We start from the raw sequence: 26,785 nt of genomic DNA, 5'->3' as shown, positions 1-26,785 counted from the left end.
CCTTTGCAGTGCAGAAGCTTTTTATCTTGATGTAGTCCTAATAGTTCATTTTTGCTTTTAATTCCCTTGCCTTTGGAGATGTGCCCAGTAAGAAATTGCTGCAGCTGAGGTCAGAGAGGTTTTTCCCTGCTTTCTCCTCTAGGGTTTTGATGGTTTCCTGTCTCACATTCAGGTCCTTCATCCATCTTGAGTTTATTTTTGTGAGCGGTGTAAGAAAGTGGTCTAGTTTCATTCTTCTGCATGTTGCTGTCCAGTTCTCCCAGCACCATTTGTTAAAGAGACTGTCTTTTTTTTCATTGGATAGTCTTTCCTGCTTTGTCAAAGATCAGTTGGCCATACATTTGTGGGTCCAATTCTGGAGTCGCTATTCTATCCCATGGGTCTGTGTGTCTGTTTTTGTGCCAATACCATGCTGTCTTGATGATGACAGCTTTGTAGTAGAGGCTAAAGTCTGCGATTGTGATGCCTCCTGCTTTGGTCTTCTTCAATATTACTTTGGCTGTTCGGGGTCTTTTGTGGTTCCATACAAATTTTAGGATTGCTTGTTCTAACTTCAAGAAGAATGCTGGTGCAATTATGATTGGGATTTCATTGAATGTGTAGATTGCTTTGGGTAGTATTGACATTTTAACAATATCTATTCTTCCCATCCATGAGCACAGAATATTTTTCCATTTCTTTATATCTTCTTCAATTTCCTTCATAAGCTTTCTATAGTTTTCAACATACAGATCTTTTACATCTTTGGTTAGGTTTATTCGTAGGTATTTTATGATTCTTGGTGCAATTGTGAATGGGATCAGTTTCTTTATTTGTCTTTCTGTTACTTCATTATTGGTGTATAAAAATGCAACTTATTTCTGTACATTAATTTTGTATCCTGCGACTTTGCTGAATTCATGTATCAGTTCTAGCAGACTCTTGGTGGAGTCTGTTGGGTTTTCCATGTATAGTATCATGTCATCTGCAAAAAATGAAAGCTTGACTTCATCTTTGCCAATTTTGATGCCTTTGATTTTTTTGTTGTCTGATTGCTGATGCTAGAACTTCCAACACTATGTTAAACAACAGCGGTTAGAGTGGACATCCTCTGTCGTGTTCCTGATCTCAGGGGGAAAGCTCTCGGTTTTTCCCCATTGAGGATGATATTAGCTGTGGGCTTCTCATAAATGGCTTTTATGATGTTTAGCTATGTTCCTTCTATCCCAACTTTCTAGAGGGTCTTTATTAAGAAAGGATGCTGTATTTTGTCAAGTGCTTTTTCTGCAATAATTGACAGGATCATATGGTTCTTTTCTTTTATTAATGTGACGTATCACATTTATTGATTTGCGAATATTGAACCAGCCCTGCATCCCAGGAATGAATCCCACTTGATCATGGGGAATAATTCTTTTTATATACTGTTGAATTCTGTTTGCTAGTATCTTATTGAGAATGTTTGCATCCATATTCATCAGGGATATTGGCCTGTAGTTCTCTTTTTTTGCTGGGTCTCTGTCTGGTTTGTGAATCAAAGTAATGCTGGCTTCATAGAATGAGTTCTGTTCCCTGCTTTGATCTTAGACTTCCAAACAGGAAAAGATGAGATCTTCAGTGGAATTTCATAGACCTCCAGTGTAGGCATTGGTGAAGTGGCCCTTAAACAAATTTTGAGTTTTTCAGAAAGTGATTTTGGTTAACAATCAAATTGTGAAAGAAACAGTAGGATATTCTACATATTTGGTTGAAATGCAATAGATGCAGTGAAAAGATCACATTATGTGACAAGGTGATATCAGTAGTTGCACAACAAAGGATTCTGATGGTAGAGGCCTTTCCATCAATTCAGGGGAAAAAAACAGATGCAGGAAAACATTAGTGAATAAAACAGCATATTGTGATGGTAGGTATTGAAGAAATTGTGTAAATTTATATACTGCAAGTATAATATATTTAATTAGTTCTGACTTAAAACGGATATAAGTGAGGAATAAATTGTCAGATATCTTAAAGGGCTTTCAATTAAATACTATTCAGTAGATATTCCTGAAACCATTATTATACTGTATGTTAACTCACTTGGATTTAAATAAATTTTTTTTTTAATTTTATTCAGCAAAGGAGGCATCACAGTTCTGGACTTCAAGTGATATTACAAACTGTAATCATCAAAACAGCATGAGACTAGCACAAAAATAGACACATAGATCAATAGAACATAATAGAAAACCCAGAAATGTATCCATAACTATATGGTCAGTTAATCTTCAAAAAATCAAGAAAGAATATCCAATGGGAAAAAGAATGTCTCTTGAGCAAATGGTATTGGGAAAACTGGACAGCAACATGCAAAAGAATGAAACTGGACCACTTTCTTACACTATACACAAAAATAAATTCAAAGTGGACTAAAGACTAATTGTGAGAACTGAAACCATAAAAATCCTACAAGAGAGCAGAGACAGTAACTACTTTGATGTTGGCTGTAGCAACATTTTTCTAGATATGTCTCCTTAGGCAACAGAAATAAAAGCAAAAATAACTATTGGGGCTACATGAAAATAAAAAGCACACAGTTAAGGAAACCATCAACAAACTAAAAGGCAACCTATGGAATGGGAGAAGATATTTGCAAATGACATATCTGTTAAAGGGTTAGCATCTAAGGTATATAAAGAGCTTATAAAACTCAGCACCCCAAAAACTTAATAATCCAGTTAAAAAATGGGCATAAGACATGAATGGACATTTTTCCAAAGAAGACATCCAGATGACCAAAAGACATATGAAAATATAGTCAACATCATTCATCATCAGGGAAATGCAAATCAAAACTACAAGGAGATAGCACCTTACCCTTGTCAAATAGGCTAAAATTAACAACACAAGAAATCACAGATGTTGGTGAGAATGTGGAGAAAAGGAAACCCTCTTGCACTGTGGTGGGAATGCAAACTGCTGCAGCCACTCTGGAAAACAGTATGGAGGTTCTTCAAAAAGTTAAAAATGGAACTACCCTATGATCCAGCAATTGCACTCCTAGGTATATATCCAAGAATACAAAAATTCTAATTCAGAGGGATACATGCACCCTGATGTTTATAGCAGCATTATCTACAATAGACAAATTATTGAAATAGCCTAAGTATCCATCAACTGATGAATGGATAAAGAAGATGTAGTGTACACATCTTGAGTTTCTATTCTATATAAAGGTATTTTGGGGATAAAATAAGTGTCCTCCTTCAAAAAATCTAACCTTATTGGTGAAATGATGAATCAGGGAAAAAAAAATCCATGCTGTGGTAAAATACATATTTTTTATAATTTGTGAAATTAATAATCCAACAGAATTCTCTAGGCTTCTAAAGCTAGGAATCACTTATATTGCTTTTATGATATTCCAAAGATTTGTAACAAAATTGTAAACTTGTAAGAAGTTTTGGAACCAATTGTTTCAAAGCAATGAAATACATATCCTCTAAACTGGTATTTATCAAGTATACTCTCTCTGTGTTACAGTCTGAATTATATTTTCTCAAAAATTAATGTTGAAGTCCTAATCCCCAGGACCTCAGAATGTGACTGTATTTGAGTTGGGGTCTTTAAACAGGTAATTAAGTTATAATGAGATTACTTGAGTGGGCCTTAATCCAATGACTGGCATCCTTTAAGAGGGAATTGGGAATCAAACATGAACAGGGTGAAAACAATATGAAGACACAGGGAAAAGATAGTTATCCAAATGCCAAAGAGAGAGACCTAGAATACTTCCCTCCCTTTTAGCCCCCAGAAGAAACCAACCTCACTGACACTTTGACCTAGGATATCTAGCTTCCAAAACTGTGATAAATATGTTTCTGAAAAACAAATAATAAAATAAATAAATAAACTTCTGTTGCTTAAGTCACGCAGTCTGTGGTACTGGCTGTGGTAGCCCTAGCAAACTAACATACTCTTTGCTTAATTCTAATATAATCATCGTTATGAATCTGAGAACATTTAGGCTATTGGGAATGCAAAGCAATATGTCTCGTTTTCGACTATAGTTTCTAAGAGCTCCACTAATCTGACCAATTAATAAAATACTCATAAAAAAAAGACACCCGAAGAACAGAAAAAGGAAAAAGTAGTTATCTCATGGTGTAGAACTAGAGATGGAGGAATGATCTGTTGCTTTTATTATAAGACCTTATGCACATATTATTTTTTAATAATGTTTATGTTACTTTGATTAAATTAGATAGATGAAGATAGGTAGGTGGGTAATTAGAAAAGGAAAATAAACAAAACAATGGGCAATGTGATCATATCTGAACAATTCAAATCAACAATGAAATTTTGTTTACTTCTCCACCTGTAAACTATTCTCAAGGGCATTTTGGCTCTTTGAAGTTCATAAACAGAATTCAGATCACCCAAGCAGAAATAATTTGCTGCTTTTAAGCCCTTACTAGCTACAGAGTTGCCTCTAGGAATTAGCCAGAACAAAATCCCGATTAAACAACTAATTGGCTTGTCTACTAATGAAAGGAAAAACAAAGTGCATTTGTCTACCTCAAGACAGAGTCGTAAAAACAGAAGCTTTCAGAACCATCTCAGAGAAGATGTTTAAATCACTGATGATAAAATCCAACAAGGTGAAGCCTAAAGAGGAGAACAATGAGAGTAAACAAGGTCCTGATCCAAGCAATCAGCCTCAACAAGCCACAAGACAGGTATGCTACTTACATTCCTAAATCAATCTTGATTGTCATCATTTGTTGTCTAGTGATGGATATTTGTCCAGTGTTTTAATATACTGTGATGTGTAAGGTTGCTTTGCTGTTTCACCTCTACCATTTGGGTCATGCACTTGTTTTTCTTTGGGGTTTTATATATACTATTTATATTTGCTTTAAAACAGATTGATAAATGTTTAGAAGACTACATTAGGAGTTGGAAAAAGGTAAATAAGACTTCTCATTGCAGATTTATATTTCTACCATAATCCCAAATGAAATCATTTCTCAAATATTAAATGGGCTATATGAATTAGTTTCAACAAAGAATGTCGAAGATTGTGGCCATGGTAAACTACAATTTAACAGTAATTGCTCTGGACCAGGACCTCTTTATAGGAAACAGTTTTGCCGCTCAGGACAACTGGCAATGTATGGAGTTATTTTTGGTTTTCATATCTCAGGGGTAGAGATGGTACTTGCATCTAGGGAGTAAAGACCAAAAATGCTGCTAGACATTGTAGAATCCACAGGACAGCCCTTCACAACATAGAATTATCCAATTCAGAATTTCAATACCACCTAAGTGGAGGAACCCTGTTCTAGAGAAATATTTTTCATAAGTTGTATGCCTACTCACCTGTAAAATGAAAATGCTTTGTAACCTTATTATATAAACTAGAGGCAGTGTATATAAAGCACATAGTAGGGACTTACCAAATGGCAATTTTTATTATCATTATTATGAGTAATTTATGCTTATATGACACAATAAAGTCCAAAGGGATAATTATATAATCACTATTCACTTACAACTGTCCAAAGAACCATTTTCATAAATTACTGACTAAATTTATCTAAAAGTGCTATGTAAGGTTTTTAGAGCAATAATTATTTTCCCATCGAAAGAATTGGATGAAAGATGTCAAGTACAAGCAGGAGTGTACCTCAGGGACTCAAATAGCATGGTCCAGTGATTCAGGTTTAAATGAGCCTAGAGTATAGAAAATACCGAGATGACTTAGCATTGGCCCTGGAAAATTTGCCTTTCATTTCTGATTAACATTGACTATGTTTGCAATGGAGAGCAGATATGAAGGAGGATGTGCTTAGCATTGCTTCATGAGAGTGCCCTTGACTTCTTTCTAATTCTTATGTTAAAATAAATAATTCCACATTTTTAAAATTATTTATATGTTTAAAAGCTCGTGGAATATCACAAATGTTGAGCTGGGTACCTTCCTTCAGGTAGTCTTGTTGTGTTTCTCCCTAGGAAAATCACTACAATGATATTTAACCTTTGTCTATCATGATTCTTTTTCCATAGAACACATAAAAATAACTAATATATTATTCTCTTGGAGAACATAATAGCTAACAATAATTACTATGTGCCAGGCAAGGTGCTATCCTCTTCCAAGAACTATTATATTAAATCTTCAGAATAACCATGAGTCCTGTTACAATTTGCTGCTTGCACACAACTGATAATGGCAAAGCTTGGATTGGAGCCCTGTTCCATCTGACTTCAGCACCTGAGAGCTAAATATCTAGGCTATGCTTCTGAAGAAGTATGAATGAATGAATGATGAGTATTAGTTGAATCAACTAATCAATAAGAAGTATGAATGATGAAGGATGAATATTAGTTTAATCAACTTTCCAAATATTCTACTCACAAGATAAAAGGATGTTAGAAGGCAAAAAGAACAGAAACGCTAAAGGAATTGCCTTTCCTTCAGAAACAGTAATACTGGAGAAGTACTTAGATTAGACACAGGTAGAACAACTCTGGTGTATATCCCATGACATTCCCATGACATAACACTTAGGGATGTTGATCATGAAGTCTGCTGACATCACATTATATCTTAAAAGTCATACTTAAGGAAATTATTTGCATCTACTCTTTAGAGATCATAACATGTTGGCAGAGGCAATAGTTCTCCAGTTTCAAATACACTAAATGTTAAAAATGACAGAAAGTTAAAACCATGTTTTTATCCATAGAATATAACCTTTAAAAATGGCATTTAAACAGTAACGTTCTGAAGTACAAATAGATTATTTGAGGCCTATAAGAAGATATTTAGAAATAAAAAATCAATTTACATTCTTCTTTTAAATAAAGAGTTCTCAAAAAATAAAAATAAAAATATTAAAAAAAATACTTAGTTCTCAAACCAAAATAACTTAGGTGACTTCCATTTGTCAATAACCAATAAATCAAGATCTGCAAATTCAGGCTAATCCAAACTTTCATGCTACAGAATAAGACATAATTCACATAAATCTACACTTGTATACATGAAAAGACTATGATTAAAATGTTTATGAATAGCATCATAACATGTAAAAGTACTTGATTGAAATCAGAAGGCTTTACTACTACTTCATAATATATCCAGAGATCCATACATTTTTAGCCACCTTATCAATTTCCTACTCAATAACATAAGAATAATAATAGCTGTCTTGCCTAATACATATGGTTACTGTGAGACTTAAATTAAAGCATCTGATTAATTTACTTCCCAGCTTAAAATGTTTCTGACATACAGTGCTGTTAAATAATGTCAAACTCCACATCAAGGCTAATGGGACTCTCAAGGCCCTTGTCCTTGCCTATTTAGCTAAGCTTACTTTCTCACACTCTTTCCCATCCAACCACTTCTACTTTAGTTTCCCACAGCCTGTATACAATCACACCTTAGACTTTTGCTGAACAGGTATCCACTACCTGGAATATTTTCCATGCCTTGTTCATCTGGAAAAAAATTCATCTTGATTTGTAAAATTCAGAGTTACTTCCTTTTTGATAGTCTCCTCCCTTTCCTTCTACTGCAGTAGAATTGACCATCCCACATTTATGCTCTATCTCTATCCTCTACAGACATTCATTATGTATAACATTTCCTTGCACTTACATTTGTGTGTGTATGTTTCCCCTACCACTCTGTAAATAGCTTGGGAGCCAACATTTCTGTGTTCTAACCTTATATCTTGTTTCACTTTGTTCCCATAGGACCATCCTCAGACACACACTGGCCACATCCAGTGAGACATACCTACATTTCAAAGGAAAGCTTAGATTCTCAGACAAATGACAAGGTAGAGGCAAATGAAATCACAAAGAGAAGAGAGCTCTGAATTAAGAAACTAGACTACTTTTTTCTATCACTTTAAGTTCTACTACAAAAGACCTAGACCAGGACCAACACTAGGCCTGTGGGGAATGAGGACTGGAATTGGGAGGAACATGTGCCAGGTAGATGTAGCAACCACAGTGACAAAAAGAGAGTGCCTAAGGCCAACAAGCTGTGAAAGTCAAAGCTGATTATTCAATAGTAGAGCCGAGAATATCCATTTAAGTGCAAGAATTATCATTTGTAGTATATCATAAACAAATGATAAGCCTTAATGATTGGCTTGATCATTGAATGAAAAACTCCATATTATATTTTACATTTAACTTTATTTTTTGTGTAAATTAATTGTGTACAATCTTTGTTTCTCAAAGGGAGAAAACAAAAATGAAAAGAAATCTCTCCAAACCAAGATGACTCCAGTCACATTTGAAGAGTCACACACCAAAATACAAGGTCAGAACTCAAATCTGTAGGAAAAAATAAAATGCATATCTCTCTGAAATGTGTTACCTGATGAAACACTTGACCTTGAGTAGGTAAATCATCTAGGGTAAATCACACTTGAGACACTTTAAAGATCTGAGTGTTTATAAAAACATAATTTCTTCATTCAGTCACTTATTCAATAGATGCTTTTTTATTACCTGCTATGTGCCAGGTCTATGGGCTAGAAATAGCCCATAGTGGTGAACAATATGGCCAAGTCTGTGTTAACATATGCATATAATGAACAATATAATTTTAAGTAAGGGTTATAAAATGATAAAATAGATGTGGATTGTACATATTTAAAGGTTCAACACTCATACCTCTGCTCTTCTTTCTTTAAATTCTCTCCATTAGAAATCTCATCTACTCCTAAGGTTACCATAACTCATTTCTATATCAGTGATTCCATAGCAGACCCAATTCCTTTTTTAAGACCCTGTCCAATATTTTCTTTTTTTGTCTTTTCTTTTCAGGTATATTCTGCCAGAAAGATTCTTTTTTTAATAATTTTTTTATTCTTTTAATTTGAATCCCAGCTAGTTAACATATAGTGTAATAATGATTTCAGGAATAGAATTTAGTGATTCATCACTTACATATAACACCCAGTGTTCATCCCAACAAGTGTCCTCCCCTTTGCAATATTTTCTAAGTAACCACTGGACATATACACCTGTATGTTCTGCAGCCATTCTGTTTTACTATGAGTCATTTCATAATAGTGATAGTTTCCAATTTGCAGTTCTTCTGACATAAAAATACAACCTTTTTTAAAGTATTTTTTCTCTTTTTTTTAAGTTTATTTATTTTGAGAGAGAGAGCGGGGCTCGAACTCACGAACCATGAGATCATGACATGGGCCAAAATTGGACACTTAACCAACTGAGCTACCCAGGCGCCCCATAAAAATACAACCTTAATGGTATGAAACCAAGGATCACATCTTTGGGATGACAAGTTTTGTCCTACTCTTGTTATACTTTTTTCAAAGTATATTTGTAAGCTTAATTTTTCATAGCTGGTAATAAAAACTCTTGTGGAAGTTTCATTTAACATAGAAGCTGTTTGAGTGGAAAGGAAAAAAATAGTTTCATTTAAATTTGCAGACTTAGCATGTCTTCAAAGGCTTTAATAGGAAAAGCAGTTATATTTAAGATATTTTGTTTTGAAAAAGCAAAATTATTAGTGTTTAAAGATAGCCTCTTATATGTGCTTGGTATTTTTATATTCTTCCCTTCAAAACATGCAGGTGCAATGTCACAATATCTGCAGATGTTGATTTCTGATTATAGAACTCTTATCTTCTGCAGAGCATGGTTTAATTTTTATCTGCCATGGAAATGAAGAATGTAATACATTTTGGATTCAAATAAAGATAACTTTCTAAGGTTCTCTTTTGATTACAATCATCTTTCATAGGCTTCCACTTCACTTATAGTACATTAAATCCTTCTGTAAAAAATGTTTTGGTACCAGTAGAGGATATTTAAATGACTTCCTTAATAGTTTATCATGATATAAGGTGACTTTGTGTGGAAATGGATCAAAGTTAGGTGCCCATGGGTAGCTAGTATGGTATGGTGGGTTGAATAATGGCCTCTCAAAAACATCCACATCCTGCTCCCTAAAAACTATGAAGTTTTACATGAAGGGGAACAAAATGCTGATGTTACTAAGTTAAGGATCTTGAGATGGGAAGATTATCCAGAAGGCCTCAATGTAATTAAGGGATTCTCATAAGAAGAAGGCAGAAGGGTCAAAGATAAAAGAAGATGGGATGATGGAAGCAGAGGTCACATTGATGCAATCTGAAAATGGAAGAAGGGACCACAAACCAAGGAACACAGGCAACCTCTACAGGCTAGGAAAGAATAAACCTGTGTTCTTCAAGGCATTTAAGCTTGTTTCCTACAACAATAGAAAACTAATGTGTATGACTTTAAAATACTCCCTACTTAAGTAACAAAAAAACGAGAAATTGAGTTTTGCTCTAATCAATAACATAAATTCAGTATATTGGCAGTATATTATACTATAAAGAGCACTGCTTTGGAGTTTGGCATGTCTCAATTCAAATTGTAACTCTACTACTTAATAACTTTGTCTGGCTTTAGTCAAGATAGTTGACATCTCTAAGTATCAGTTTGCTCATGTATAAAATAAGGATAATACTGTCATTAATCTTCTAAGTTGTAGATACAGATTAAACTATTTAATATATATAAAGCATTTAGCATTGAGATTGATAAATTCCAATGTTGATGGGGGTCAGGTAGCATAAATGAGGATCATGCATGCCCTGTCTAAAGAGGCCAGAGGCCACTCAGCTCCAACCAGTCACTGTCATACAGAGATGAGAGGCAAGTGCTGCCAGATAGTCCATCTTCAGTCTAGAGAGACTGTAAATACAAATTTTAATTTGAATTCTCTCAATCTTTAAATGTCAACTATTTAAAATGTTTATTCTCTTTTTAAATCATTGAAATAAAAACTGAAATCTTGGGGCTCCTGTGTGGCTCAGTTGGTTAGGTGTCGGACTTCAGTTCAGGTCATGATCTCATAGTTCCTGAGTGCTGGGCTCTGTGCTGGGCTCTGTGCTGACAACTCAGAGCCTGGAGCCTGCTTCAAATTCTGTGTCTCCCTCTCCCTCTGCCCCTCCCCTACTCAGGTCCTCTCTCTCTCTGTCAAAAATAAATAAAACATTTTTAAAAAACAAAATGTGATCATTTTGTGACCTCTAACCAACCACATGGTAGGTACTCTATGTTGCTCATGCCCATGAAAAATGACAACCTGGACAAGATTCTGAATCCAGCAATGTTTTTATTTATCCTCTTCCTCTTCCCTTTCTCTTCCTTTGTGCCCTCCATCCCAGGTTTGTGTTGCAAACCAACTGCAAATGTAATGTCCTCCCTGGGCCTCCTGTGCCAAATAACTCTCTATAACCAAGACCTAGGTTCCAAGTCTAACACATTTCCAGGTCTTCAGAGGTGTCCCAGGCCTTGCCAGTCTCCCACCACTATCCAAACTGACCTAGCCTGCATCTCAGCCAACTCAGTTTGGACAGAAATAAGGAAAGCTAAAAACTACTCTAGAACTTAAAACTACTATAAGACATAAAGTATACTAATTTTTTAAATATTACAGGAAAAAGAAAGAGGGAAAATCCTAACTCATTTAAGCAGGAAACCACTCTTTAGTCCTTGGCAGGACTTATACAAATTTAATTTGTCTTGTATGGAATAGGAAAATAGCCAGACTATATACAGAAATTTAATTTCTAAATCAATAAAGGCTTCCCTATATAAGACCAATGAGTTTGATTACCATGCATGGGAGGTACTATGGTTAATTTTAGTAGTATAGTTCACTTTCTGTAACTGTCAATACTATTCATCAGACAAAGGATAAGGTAGGAATATAGAAACAATGACAACAAAATGAGAGAAACTTTTCAAAAACTATTTAAAGCATGTTTTTCTGCTTCATCCAAAAGAAAAAGGGGGAAAAAACACGTTATATAGTAAATAATTACAGCTATTGAACTTAAACATTCCTTCAAAATGATATCTGATATGAACAAAAGAAATGAGAAATGAGTGCTGATTTGGCAAGGCACAGAGACATAATCAGGACACCTTCAGTGGCAAGGGCTCAAGGCTAAGGAAACCTCTGGATAACTGGAACTGGAAAACCATTTAAGGGACAGAGCCAGCCCTGGGAGCTGATTGCTTTCTCTGCCTTTCACTCATAGTCCACAAAGCTTTGCATTTCTCTCTGCATATCTACTTTGGGCCGCTCTTACTCCCATCCTTTCATTTCGCAGTCTAAATTCCAGAGAGAGCAGGCTGACTGATTTAGATAGCAATCATTGTTCCCGCTGGGCAGAGTCCATGGGAACCACCCGGTTCACCACCCGGATCACCAGCCAGCTGTGATCTGGCCATATTCTTCAGGTCAGGTGCCCAGCTGTGTGCACAACCAATAACCATTCCTGTGTATTATACAGAACAGAGCTGCCTTGCTGAAGATGGAGAGGTAACGAGAGCTGATCAGCTAGAAGGAAAAGTTAGGCATAGAAATTATACTTTGTTTTAAATATCAAATAGAAGACCAAACTCTGATAAAATTCCTTAGTTTCCACCTGATTAATAAGCTAAAAACTTAAGAGACACTAACCAATGTGGATGGGATGAATTTTTTTTGATAAAATACCATATATTTTATAGTTTGCATGATTTAAATATATTTGTATAATTCAGTTAAATCAAACTATGTTTTTAGCTTTTTTCTCTGCTAAAGAATATAGCTAATTCTGCTTTCCTGATTCCTGAAACACTCTTAAGTAAATAAAAGCTTCAGCATGCTTCATATATATCAATGTTTTGCAGACCTGAAATAGTTAATATTTTTTTTTAAAGAAGATAATTTACCCTAGTCAAGCCGGTGGAACACTTTGTGTTTATACTGCATTTTTCTTGAATGGAGTCTTTATCTAATCCTCACAGAAATCCCCATGACAAAAGTATTTCTCATTTTATGGATGAGGAAACTGTTATAGAAAAGTAACTTATCCAGAGTCACCCAGAGAATTAGTGATGTAAGGATTACAGCTCTGTGTTTTGTACCCGGCACCGGTAACTCACCACACTCCTTAAACCTGCACATAAAATGTATTTTCTAGATGAATTAATCCCAGTACAAAAGTCCCTGAAACAAAGCATGACATTGAGAGAGGACAGGATCTCTCATCCTGACACAGTACCAAAGCTACCTTAGATGGATCTGTATTCTTTTTTGTTTGTTGATTTGTTCATTTATTCACTTGTGATGATGTATCTTAAAGTTAAAAAAAAAACTGCCTAAATATAAAAATCCTTTCAGGACTTTTTGGCACATTAAGGCTGACTAGAAGACTTCTAACCTCTGACCCAATGCAAGGACCCCATCTGGGTCCTTCATATGGGCTCCAGCTTCTGCCTGTATACCTCCAGCAACAGGGCTTTCATTGCCTCACAAAGCCATATGTTTCACTATTAGACAAGTTTAATTGTTAGAATGTTTGGGATTTTATTTGTTTTGGAAATCCCAATGATGGATATTTCTTCTGCCTTCTGGTATACACTAAATAAGTCTTTTCTATACAGCAGCCCTTCAAAGAATTTGAAATAACTGCTAGGTCACTAGTTAGTCTTTAGCTATTTTAGACCCAAAGTTTCTCCACAATTCTTCATATGAGATGGTTTCCAGAACTCTCAGTTACTCTGACTCCTTCGCCTCTGGATTTTTTATAGATTTCTTCAACATTTCTAAGGTAAAGTATTACATTTTTCAAATCTGTTACATTTTGGGACTCTCCTTCAGGTTCTATTCTATACTCATTGCTATAATGTTTATCAGCTTCCTCCATGTCATTTGACAATCCACAAAGATATAATAAAATTTCAAGTATGATCAACATGTTGTAATTAAAATTATTCTAAGAGCACTATATATTCTGGCAACTATAAAACACAAGCTGAGTCAAAAATACCATCTTAGATGCCAGAAGATAATCATTAATTATACATTTCTTAAAACTGTGTTATTATTTTATTCCAAACGTTCATTCATTAAGATGAAATTGATAGTATCATTTATGCATCTAATCAAGGTACTAGGCTTAGTTTTTGTTAATTCACCTTCCATCTAATTACTCAGATATTGTTGGTGTCCAAAACAAGGAAATTTGTTTTTGAGATAGAACTCACAATGTATTTGGTGTTATAAGAGTTAGAAATTCAACCAAGTGATATCTCACCCACATCAAATATTCCAGCCAATGAGAGCATTTTCAAGTCTTCCTCTTTTTACATCCATAAAAAAAAAACCAATTGAATCAACACCTGTCTAATTCACAACCTTATTCCCAAATCAGTTTCTTTCTTTGGATTCCTCCTTTTCCAGCAATTATTTAGTGCCACTGATAAAATGTGTAAGGTTAATGGCTTTCTGCATCACTTATCTCCTCACTTGAAGACAGAAGCAGCTGTTTCACACCTGCACAGCTCTCCACAATGCTCTCCACAATGTGCTACTACAAGGGGACAAAGCAGTTTGGAAGTGTATTACAGAGGCCCAGTGTGAGATGCTGCCAGGCCGAAGACAAAATCAGCCAGGTGTGTGGAGGGCTAACTCTACTCATTCTTGCACATTCAATAAAAGCAACCATATCAGAACACTTTGACTCCAGATTTTACTATCTGCCATGGGCACACATTCCAGGGCAGAACTTGACCAAGTGTACTGATGAGATCTGGCAATTTCAGAGCACAGTTGGCAGAAAGACTTACACTATTCATTTGGGCAGCTACAAACGAGGGGATCCTGCTTTCCATGTGTGAAGCTGGGTAAAACTACAATGTGAGGTTGACAAAACTTCACCCAGATGCCAGAGCAAGATTTGCCGTGTATTTTAGATTTCTTCCATGATGAGGATGATGTGAGCAATCTGACCATCTGTTCCCACAAACAAATAACATGCTGCATGGGTAAAAAGACACCCACACTGAGTATAGTTGACAGGGATTCTTTTGTTTTAAGTCCTCATGAGTATGTTTAAAGTTGTTCTGCTTTGAATCCAAGAACGGGCAATAACTGGTTTCTCATCTTCATCAACAAACTGTGATTAAGGACTTATTTTGTAATTAAAATGCTTATCCACAAAGCAAATTAGGTTGTAATTAATTTCTGAATAACCTAGACTTGTCATAGTAGAGGCAGCGTCATTTTAGAAGGGGTTGGTAATGTCTAGAGGAGACCTGGTAAGGTACAACGATCTACTTAGAGTTACTTTAATCCAAATGTTATTATGATAAACAAAAATTCCTTATCAGAAGAGGAGAAAAGAACTGTTGCAGAACAGTCAGTCATTAATTGGTGCTAGCAGAAAAGTAATAGTGTAAATGTAATGCATATGCTGTAACCTGAATGACTGATGGAAGTATGTGATGCAGCTTATATTCACATGCCTTTCTAAGAAATAGTCAATAAAAGCCCCTTAAGAAAGACTGTTTTACATATTCTACTTGTTATATATTCAGGAGGGGTTTTTATGATTATTTTACTCATATTTCATGCTCTATTTTCACTCCTAATTTGGGGGCAGGGATGTGGGCACTCCCAGAAAAATATATGGACACAATGGTTCATAACTCTTTTTTTGGCCCAGACTTCTTGGAAGAGCTCATGTTAATCTTAGATCCTCTCCATGTAAAATTTGCATAAGTAACACAGAGTCTCAAAAGTTCCAATCCATGAGTTCACTAGATCTCTGTGGCCAGAGGTTAAGAACTTTGCTCTCAAATATCTTACCATAATTAACCCAAGTGTTTGTGGATATAGGAAAAAGATTTTGCTGTCATTTTCCTAGGCAGAAATATGTAGCATAATGTTAGAGATCTGAAAAATGATTTATTTTTTGGTTGGACAAAGAGAAATGGGAAAATATGGCTTGACCCAAATACATAGGGAAAATAGATCTTTCTCTCTTATTTCTACCAAAAGCCTCTTAGTACAAAATGACATATTGAAAGTGCAATTTTTTTTAACTCTGAAATCTGTTCAATACTGATAAGCTCACTAGTGTACCACATGTGCTTGTATAAAAAGGACCCTATCCTGCACTGTCAGTAAGATTCCATACACGTGGAAACATTTCATCTGGAATATAGTCTTTAGACAGAGACTCCAAGGACATGATTATAGTAACGATCCTTTGTATCCTAAGTAAAGTCAGGAATTCAGAGGGTTTTCATTTAAACATTATGCTGTGGTTTCCATCTTCTAGCCAAAATTACTAGAATTCCAAAATAAATGTAGGTAGGAGATACATAATGAAGAAATCTGTTTGGGGAAATCCAGGGGTTTAAGCTTTCTTAGTCATAAACCTTTCAAAACTCTAAGTACTGAGTCAATTTTATGATTGCCTTTATTCCGAAAACATGTTCCTGAAAAATTTCATATATTGGCAGATTTTAGGCAGATCACAGGAATTTTCATATTAAAGGGCTTGTATGATAAGAGCTTTTGTGAAAGTAAATGATCGCCCCATGATTTATCATTTTTGTGAATTCAGATTTTCAATACTGGATTGGCTTAAGTTTTTTCAATTATAATTTATTACAAAAAAATAAGAGTTATCATTTGGGCATTGATTCCAATTTTCTAAGCACAGTACACCCATTTAAAAATAAGTTAGAAACTGTGGACAATGAATAACCATTAAATTGTGTTCATTCTATTTCTTTGCTCCTTCTATATTTTCTTTTTACATTAAGCAATTTACTTAAATTTTCTCTATAATCCACATATTTATCAATGAATTGATTATTCTCTTGGTACACTACAATTTAAACTATATTAATTGGAAATTGTTTTTATAAGCTTGAAGGGAAAATTTTAATTTTTGGACTGAAAGTGAAGCTAGTACATATTAGTTTGCACTGCTTATTCAGAAAAAGATATCATAACTAAAGATGATCAAACCAAAAACAAAGATTTTATTTAATTAAAAAAAGTTAGAATGCAAAATTCTGAAATAATGTCAGTGACATCACTTCTGTCTATTTTATTTTTCTGAATTTTATGAGGCTTCAATTTCAGCCACAAATTATGAATAATACTTTAGCAGAACCGAAATACCTTTTGAATGGATTACTCCTTACTAATCTCAGCTTTGCTAGTTTCAAAAAGTAATATACTATGAACTTTTTGTTTCATAATACAACTTAAATATACTTTTCATCAGCCTGAACGTGTCTACAAGTTAACTTCTCCTGCATAAGATCCTACTTTGTTTAGCAGGAATCCTAGGGGAGGCATTCCTAAGACTGTTTTGGAGAAAAAAACATCCCTGTAACTTACACTGTCCAATATAATTTATCAACAGTGGCATATATTCTTCTGTCTATATGTTGTTTCCTTTCCATAGATAAAATCTCTGAGAAAAATTCACTCAAAGATCTGACCACAACCCCTGACCATCAAAATCCAACAGAATCAAAGGGAACGATGCCAGAGCAGAAGGAAATGGAAACTGGGAAAGAAGGTCTAGTCAGGTAAGAAGTCAATAAAATACATAATACCTGTTAGAGATATTGCTCAGCCCTCACTGAAAATTCAAACACCTGTTCCCCACTTTAGCTGAGCAAAGGCCAGGGCAACAATAGTCACATAACACAGGGGAACTGGTTAAAACTAAAAGATTGTTTCTGTCTAGTTCATTGTCCCTTACTAGCTAGTCCTGGCCACTAACCAGAGGATTCCTAGGCAACCATGTGGCTATAGGCCAAATCACACCAACAGAAACATTGCAGTCACATGACTGAGTCATTAATATCATCATGGAAACAGCCTACATATTTACTAGGCATGAATTTTAAAAAGAAGGAATTGAAGAGATTGTATGATTCTTCTTTGAGTTCCCAAAGAAATAACTATTTCATTTTGTAAATATTTTATTGTTTGATTATTATTTCTGTTTATCAGCTAAAGAAAGTGTGGCATGATAACCAAGAATAATTACAGAAACAGGTAATCTTTATGCCACTGAAGGAATACAATTTTATAAATACTTCCTACAAAATTATTGGAAATATCCCAAAAGAGATGACAGTTTCAGTGTGAGTCAGTGAATCCACAATAAAACACAACTAGAAGCCCCTTCATTTTGCCACTTGTTGGCATGCTATTATGTGCCTGCTGATCCAATTTGAATTGCTTAATTATAGTTAATATAACTGCAATAGGCTTATGAAACAATAAAGCATACTCTTCTTATTTAACAGGCAAGAAGAGTTGTCATTTAAAAAGAAATTAGGAGTATCTATTCCTGCCCCCAGCTCCCCCTCCCTACCTCTGTCTCGGCAGCTCTTCCACTGTGTTAAACCTTGTGCTGCCAATAGGAGTTACAGTGATACTCTAGGACCCAGTGTGTTGCAGACTGAACAATAGGCATCAGAAAGAGAAAGTGCATTTTCAATAAATACAAATTTCGCTGTAGATGAGATTAAACACAAGTTCACTCTACCACGTGCGCGCGCGCGCACACACACACACACACACACACACACACACACACTGTATGACAAAAATTAAACCTGGCATATTATTTAGGCAGAGAGATGTTTAAACTCTGGGTAAAGACTAAAATCTTATAATTGGGGTAATTATTTATATTATTTTTATAACGTTGGTGTTTACAGAATGATTTGCAGTCTTTTAGTGGGTCATTGTTATCTTCACTCTACAGATAAGCTGCCAAGGCACAAGGAGGTTAATTAGTTTGCCTATAGTAATAGGGTCAGCTCAGCCAAGATTAGACTGCACAGGACTCAAATTCCTGAGTGGAACTTGTTCCTCCCTCTCACCAATACACTTACTTTAATCAACAGCTTAACCTCTGAACCAATGTCTCCTTCTACTGTTTCTTTTAGTATATTTAGTTTTTTGTAATAACCAGTGGTGATAGGTAGGTTTTCAAAGGACTGAAGTAGAAGCCATAACTAATGTTTTTAGGAATATATTCCTTTTAACCCAAATCCATTGCCAGTATTGTACTTTTACTCTTCTGAGATATGAAAATGGAAAACTTTCAGTTACCCATAAATTGGGTCAATCAGCATATCTCAAAAACATAAAACTCCTTGACATGACCTCTAAGACCATGCCTGGTTCATCTCTTCCCCTACTTTCCTATCCCTCTACTCCAGCCACATTGTTCCTATTTCAGTCTCTTGTACTTGTGAATTTATTATTCTCTGGAATAATTTATTATGCCTTCTGCAATTTAGGCAGCAAAGTAGCTTGAAAATTATTGACAAACTGAGTAAATCCAAGTTAGCTTAAAACTCTTACTTTTTATTGTTAGATGTCCAGTCACACTTTTCCTCAGGATTGAGTGAAAACCACCCTCACTGAAGGAATAACTTTAAAGGTCACTAGAAGTTCTGGTGTCACTTTTGACTAATACTACAGGAATCCTAATGTTCCAGTACCATGTACAACTTACCAAAGCCTTCCTGTTTTAATTTCATAGGCATCAATGGTACCATATCTAGAATCCTAACTAGCAGAGCTTTTATACATCATTAGGAAATATCAATGTTAAAATAACTTCAAATTGGAAGTGTTATTTTACAGTACTTTAAGTGAGTAAAGATCATTTTGGTATTGCAGTTATTAAAAATCAACAACTTTAACCTTGAGCAATGCCAGGTTTTAAAAAGTTTTTTTTCCTAGAAAAACACTAAAGATTTGATTGATTGAAGGCAATACATGCTTGTGAGTGACTGATTCCCACCTCAATTTTTTGAATTTGCAAAAAGTTATATTATTAATAAATAAAGTTTAAAAGCATATTTTTTACTCTAAGTGTGTTTCATTACCTTCTGGTTTAGGTCCTGGATTGAATAGGGATTGTGTGTCTAGGCTGATCAATAAATATTAAGGAGAATGCATGTTATGGATTTCCCTGTCTCTGTGTGTGAAGTGCAGTTTGATATTATTGGTTACACTCTTAATTTCTGTCACACTCAGAAGATACACAGAGCTGGATAACAAGAGAACTAACTAACTAACTATAGATATAGTACCTATATACACTATATAGTCTGTATATATACACTATATATATATATATATATATATATATATACACACTATACACTGTATAGTCTGTATATATATTATTTAACAGATATAAGGAATTGGATCACATGATTATGGAGGCTGAGTAGTCCCAATATCTTCAGTCAGCAAGCTAGAGGACCAGGAGAGACAATGGTGTAGTTCCAGTCTAAGTATGAAGGCTTAAGTACCAGAACTACTGGTGTAGTCCCAGTCCAAAAGCTGGCAGACTTAAGACCCAGGAAGAACCAGTGTTTCAGTTTGAGTGTGAGGGCAAGAAGTTATGTCCCAGCCTGCAAACTGGAAGAAACTTCTAACCAGAACCCAACTATTCTAGCAAGCTGTTCTTGGACTTCCACTCTTTAGATCTGCAAGAAATAAGTTTCTGTTGTTTATATACCACCCAGTCCATAGTACTTTGTTACAGTAGTCTGAACTAAGAAAGACATCACCCAACCCGGCCCTGAACTCTTTAACATAGAGCCTTTGTAATGTTTCCGTATGACAAAGGTCTCAAATATTGTTTTGTAAGGATAAAACAGTATAGATATATGTTTAAGCTAAATTTGGATATTATGTCTATTTACCTATGTATATAAACACAAAAAGGTGAGTAAAATTTATATTATTATTATGATGTAAATTCCTAAAATAAAAATCACATCTGTGATTTTTTTCATCCAGCCTTCAATAAGATTCTAAATAAAGCCTAAAACTAATTTTATAGCCACAGTAATAATATTTATCACAAATACATGTCAGCCCAGAAGGAGATATTTTTCAAGATATCCAAGTATTACATGTCCACAGTTCTGACTGGAATCCATTTGTATTAAACTAGCTTTCTTTCTTTATTCTTTCTTTTTATATCCTTTCACAACATTTTCTAAATTGTCTAACCAGGGAAAAGAAATTCTTTGCAAATCTTCCCTGAAAAAAGCAACCAATTCATTATCTTGTCAGATGAATCATTTAGCTTCTGAAAGACATGGAGTTCACCCCTGGAAAGTCCCATTGATGCCATTTGTCCATTACCAAGGAAAACGGCCTGTTTCTGGCATTCCATCTCAGCACACTCTTATTTTTTAATATAAAAAACTATATTTTGATGGACACTAATGAATAGCAAGCAAAAGAAGATGTGTTTTGCCTGGATACATCAAATAGCTATGTCTGGAAAAGGAGACAGAGTTGAATGGTTGATAGGTTAAGTGGTTAAATGATGAACAAGCAAGTGAGTGAAACGTTCAGTGCCCGTGACTGGGGTGCACTGCAAGACTGACTTTTACAGTATAGTATATGACTTTCCATCACCATCACTACCCATAATGCCAAGAAGGAAGGTTATTTCTATGAATAGTCTTCTTTGTTCATAATAGCAATCAGTCTCTATTTGGGTGGTTTTAAAATAGGCAATCATTTCACAGCAGGAACAATGAGAACAGAATAGAATTCAGAATCTTATCAGCACTCATAAACACTGCCGTTTATTGTCTTGTAGCTAGAAAAAGCAAGAGTCACTGCAGTAAAGATGCTTAAAAATCCAAATGTGATTTTATAGTTGAAATAGAAAAGGAATCTCAGCTATCAAGTTTTCCAAAATAAAATACAATTTATACTTGAATGATTTAAAAGCTTGTAAAAAAAAATGAAAATCAGTTACATATTTACCAATTTTATGTAATGCATAAGAAAATTGTGCACTATTACTTTTAGCCCCAAATTTAAATTTTCCTCTGTGGTAAGCGATATCTTTATAATCAGGCATTGCAAACACTTTAACAACAAATTGGCATCTGTTTTTAATAATGGCATAATTTTTAATAATGACTGCTAAGTGCTATTTCTAATAATATGGCAGACTAAAGGTTTATAGAAAATTATTTGAGGAGAATGTAATTAAAATACTAGATAAAATATGAAACCTACATTTGAATGCATGCCTGAGCTGGTGGAAAATAAAATCTGTTGTTAGAAAGTGTCATGAATTGGTGTTTACTCTGAGAATTTATTCCAAACTTTATGGCCTAGATTTGAGTTAAAATGTGTCATCAATGAGAAAAAAAACCTGGGGTTAAACTGCATATTAGGACAGGTTGGGGACTCCTCCATAAAACTAGGATTCTGAAGGGTAACTCACTGGAAAGTAAACTGTCTTCCAGAGAGAAATAGTCAAAATAATACTTGTCTGTGTCTGGCCCTCAGTGGAAAAAAAAAGAAAGAAATTTGAAATGGGGGAAAGGGAAGGAAAGAGAAAAGAAGAGGAGAGGAGGGGAGGGAGGGATGAGGACACACAGGAAGGAAAGGAAGAGAAAGGAAGGGAAGGAAAGAAAAAGAATTCTTATCATAAGCATTATTCAAAGAGATCTGGAACCAGAATTCCTATGACATCTGTATCCTAGAAAAAAAGAATGAGGCTAAAATAAAATATTTAAAATGGTTAAGTTTGAAAACTCAGACATCTGCCAAAAACAACAAAATTTGGAAGGAAACAGTCTTTTAAAACCATGTCTCAAAGTATCCCCATAGATAAAGTTCTAATAAACATGAACTCACAATCAAAAATTACTAAACACTGGAGCACCTGGGTGGCTCAGTCAAGTAAGCATCTGACTCTTGATTTTAGCTCAGGTCATGATTTTGTGGTTAGTAAGATTGAGCCCCATGTCAGGCTCTGCACTGACAGTGTGGAGCCTGCTTGGGATTCTCTCTCTCCCTCTCTCTCTGCCCCTCCCAATAAAAATAAATAAACTAAAAAAAATTACTAAACACATGAGGAAACAATAAACTACAGCATCAGACTCTCAATGGTAAAATTATCAAAAACAGAACATCAAATAAGTATATTAAGTATATGTAAAGAAAAGAAAGAAAAGATTTAAAATAAGGCAAGGGAACAAGAAATTGTCAGAAAAGACAAGGCATTTTTGCAGTTTAACTAATTAGAACATCTAGAAATGAAAAATATAATCCCTGGGGCTCCTGGGAGGCTTGGTCAATTAAGCATCCAACTTCGGCTTAGGTCATGATCACGCATTCATGAGTTTGAGCCCCACGTTGTGCTCTGTGCTGACAGCTTAGAGCTTGGAGTCTGCTTCAGATTCTGTGTTTCCCTCTATCTCTGCCCCTCCTCCATTCTTGTGCTGTCTCCAAGAATAAACATTTTTAAAAAAGAAAACTATAATCCCTAAAATTAGGAAGTCAGTGAGCTAGACAGAAGATTAGATAAAGTTGAAGAGTCAGTAAAGTGAATGACAGATCTTAAGAAACCACCCAGAATTCTACCATGGAGAAAAAATAATGGGAAAAATATGAGATTCAGAAGCTGGGAGGAGAGTATGAAAAGCACAAAATGCATATAATCAGAATTCTAGAAGGAGATATTAAATAGAATGGTGGAGAATCAGTATTCAAGAAGAGAATATAATTGATGAAAAACAGTAATGCTCAAATTCAGTAAGCCAAATGAATACAAAATGAATTAATCCTAAATATATTCTAATAAAATTTAAAAGTGCAAAGGACAAAATAAAACCCAAAGATCTTTAAATTATCTGGAAAGAAAATACAGACTACCTAATATAAGAGAAATGAACCAATATGTGACTAACAGTAACAATGGAAACCAGTAGATAGTAGAATTGCTTTATCAAGATTCTAAAAGTAATAGTCAACCTAGAATTCTATACCTGGCAAACTATTCAAAACTAAGGGCAAAATATAGACATTTGCAGTCCAACAAAAATGAAGGGAGTTTAAACAAATCTTTAATACATACTGCAGAGAAATAAAAATGATCTGAGAATGAAAGACTTAAATTGGATTAGTCAAGTATCAGTCAGGAAAAATGATTTGTTCTAAATATTTCAAAAAGAAAGTAATTAAATACAAGGAATATGGTAGTATAAAAATTGTTATAAGTAATGGGTGAGAGAGCAAAGTTCAGGGATAGAGATTGCAACCCAGAAATTAGGTGAGTTCAGAAAATAGCTGCCAAAGCCACATCTATCCCTTAACTCCAAAACTGGAGCCTGGTAATAGAATATGGAGTCTGAAGAGTGTTCAAGGAGCAGCTGCTGCTTCTGAAGAAGTATGCTGTGGTTTTCTGCCAGGTGAAAACTGAATTGTGCCTTCCTTTCAACTTCCAATTCTCCTACAAATGTCTTTCATTGGTGGAATCTACATCAGAACCCTCCTGGCAAGATATTCTCAAAAAGAAAGTTTTCAGGCTTTTGGCCACTATAATAACATGGGAGACTATAAAAAGGAACAGAAAGGCTCTTGATCACAAATAGACAATCCAGCATACAGAGAAGTGAGCAAAGAAACTTCAAGAAGTGAACAAAGAAAATGCAAGCATGTGGATAAATAGAAAAATGATAATAATAATAATTACATTGACACCATAAAATAATAACAATAATGTCCAAAGTGGGGATAAAAATTTGAGATAGAATTAACTATCCTCTCTACAGCAAAGTGATTGGCATACAAAAGAATTAAGAGTTTGATTAATTTTAGAACTTCTTAATTAAACATACATGTTAGGGGTGCCTGGATGGCTCAGTTGGTTAAGCATCTGACTTTGGATCAGGTCGTGATCTCACGGTTCATGAGTTCAAATTCTGCATCAGGCTCTGCACTGACAGCACAGAACTTGCTTCAGATCCTCTGTCTCACTCTCTCTTTCTGCCCCTCCCCAGCTTGCATTCTCTCTCTCTCAAAAATAAATAAACATTAAAAAAAAATTTAAACGTACATGTTAAAATATCTTTGAAAAACACCAAATTAATTAAAGCAAAGTATTTAATCTCCATCTGCTAAACTTAATGGTTTTAGTACCACAAGATAGTAGATGACAGAGAGAGAAAGCATATAAGCAATTCTGCCAATTACAAAATGAAATTGGTAATTCCATACTCCTAAAGAGAGTGATTTGAAAATACTTCTGTTTATTAATAAAGCAAATATTTTAAAAGTCATTAAAGATATACTATCTTTGAACAACACAATTAACAAAGTAAATCTAAACATTTGGAGGGGCGCCTGGGTGACTCAGTCGGTTGAGCATCTGACTTCAGCTCAGGTCATGATCCATGGTTTGTGGGTTTGAGCCCCACATCAGGCTCTGTGCTGACAGCTCAGAGCCTGGAGCCTGCTTCAGTTTCTGTGTCTCCCTCTGTCTCTCCCCCTACCCAATTCTCTGTCTCTCTCTCTCTCTCTCTCTCTCTCTCAAAAATAAACATTTAAAAAAATAAAATAAAACAAAATAGAATAAAATAAAATAAAATAAAATAAAATAAAATAAAATAAAATAAAGAACATTTGGAGAACCCTTATATCCGTTCTTCACTAATGGTATTTCTTCAGTAACTGAAGAATATACAGTTGCTTCAAGCTTATGTAGAACATTATAAAAACCCATGATATACTGTGCCAAAGAACACTGTCAAAACTCCCAGGAGCTCTTTAAAAATACAAATGTTTGTATTCTACCCTCAGTAATTCTTATTTCATTGGTCTGGAGTGCATCCCAGGCATTAGTATGTCTGAAAACCTCCTCAGGTGATTCTTATGTACATCCAGGATGGAGAAACATTTCACTAGACTATAAAGTAGGTGTCAACAAATTTTAAGGATTTTATGTCATATTAAGTGTATGCAACCACTATGCAATAAAATTAGAAGTTAATTTTTCTAAAAAACCTAAAATTTGGAGAAATTTTTCACATAATTAAGATTTAAAATACACTGTCAAGTGACCTTTGGGTCAACAAATAAGTCAACCATAAAATAAGAAAATACTCAGGAACAAGGATGAAAATACTGCATATCAAATTTATAGAATAATAATCCGTCAGGTATTTTTGTTTTGCTTTTCTGTTTTGGGTTTTTTTTTTTTTCCTTTTTCTTTTTTTTTTTAACTCTAAAATTTGATTATAAAGTTTGCTTGGAAGAATAAGCAAAAATGGCCAGTAAAACCCCAAAAAATAATAGTAGAGGTGATGGTAGTCCTACCAGATATTAAAACCTATTTGAAATCTCTGCAATTAAAGAAAAAAGTGTGGTATTGCCACATGAATATATAAACCAATAGAATAGAATAGAATAGAATAGAATAGAATAGAATAGAATAGAATAGGATAGAAATAGCTCTAACTGCATATAAAAATGTAGTGTATGATAAAGTCAGCATCTAAAATCAATACAAAAACTGTAGATTTAAATAAGGGGTATTAGAGTAACTGGATAGCCTTACAGAAAAAAAAGAAAAAACTAACATTGGATCTGTTCCTCATGTTCTACATGAGGATAAATACCCAATAAATCAGAGATTTAAATATGAAATAATTAAACTATACAAGTACTAGGCAAAAAAGTTACAAATTTCTGTATACTGTGGAAACATACATTAAGTTCTAAGATTAAAAATTCAGAAACAATAGGAGAAGTGCTTAATCATTTTACCATATTAAAAACTGCATTTAAAAAATCATAAACAGGGGCGCCTGGGTGGTTCAGTCAGTTAAGCGTCCGACTTCGGCTCAGGTCACGATCTCACGGTATGTGAGTTCGAGCCCTGCGTCGGGCTCTGTGCTGACTGCTCAGAGCCTGGAGTCTGTTTCGGATTCTGTGTCTCCCTCTCTCTCTGACCCTCCCCCGTTCATGCTCTGTCTCTCTCTGTCTCAAAAATAAATAAATGTTAAAAAAAAATTTTTTTTAAATAAAAAATCATAAACAAAAGAAAAAATCAAAATACCCAAATATGAAAATTCT

At 34.6% G+C, this 26,785-nt stretch overlaps 1 protein-coding gene across 3 annotated transcripts in view; it reads left to right on the top strand.

Annotated features, from left to right (window-relative positions):
* The first annotated feature begins 4,508 nt into the window (after positions 1-4,508).
* Positions 4,509-26,785, top strand: part of CNGB3 (cyclic nucleotide gated channel subunit beta 3) — a 157,252-nt gene continuing 134,975 nt past the window's right edge. Inside the window, exons 1-3 of one of the 3 annotated variants that reach the window (XM_019453407.2) lie at positions 4,509-4,700; positions 8,224-8,305; positions 17,313-17,439. In XM_019453407.2, the coding sequence (XP_019308952.2) occupies positions 4,509-4,700; positions 8,224-8,305; positions 17,313-17,439 (401 nt within the window). The remainder of the gene's footprint in view (positions 4,701-8,223; positions 8,306-17,312; positions 17,440-26,785) is intronic. The other 2 variants (XM_019453408.2, XM_019453409.1) reach the window with 2 other exon arrangements.

Source organism: Panthera pardus, unplaced genomic scaffold (assembly GCF_024362965.1).
Source record: "Panthera pardus isolate Hobbes unplaced genomic scaffold, ASM2436296v1 HiC_scaffold_7, whole genome shotgun sequence".
In the NCBI taxonomy this organism is placed as follows: domain Eukaryota; kingdom Metazoa; phylum Chordata; class Mammalia; order Carnivora; family Felidae; genus Panthera; species Panthera pardus.
Note: the sequence above shows the minus strand (reverse complement) of the source record. Positions and strands in the feature narration are given on the sequence as shown.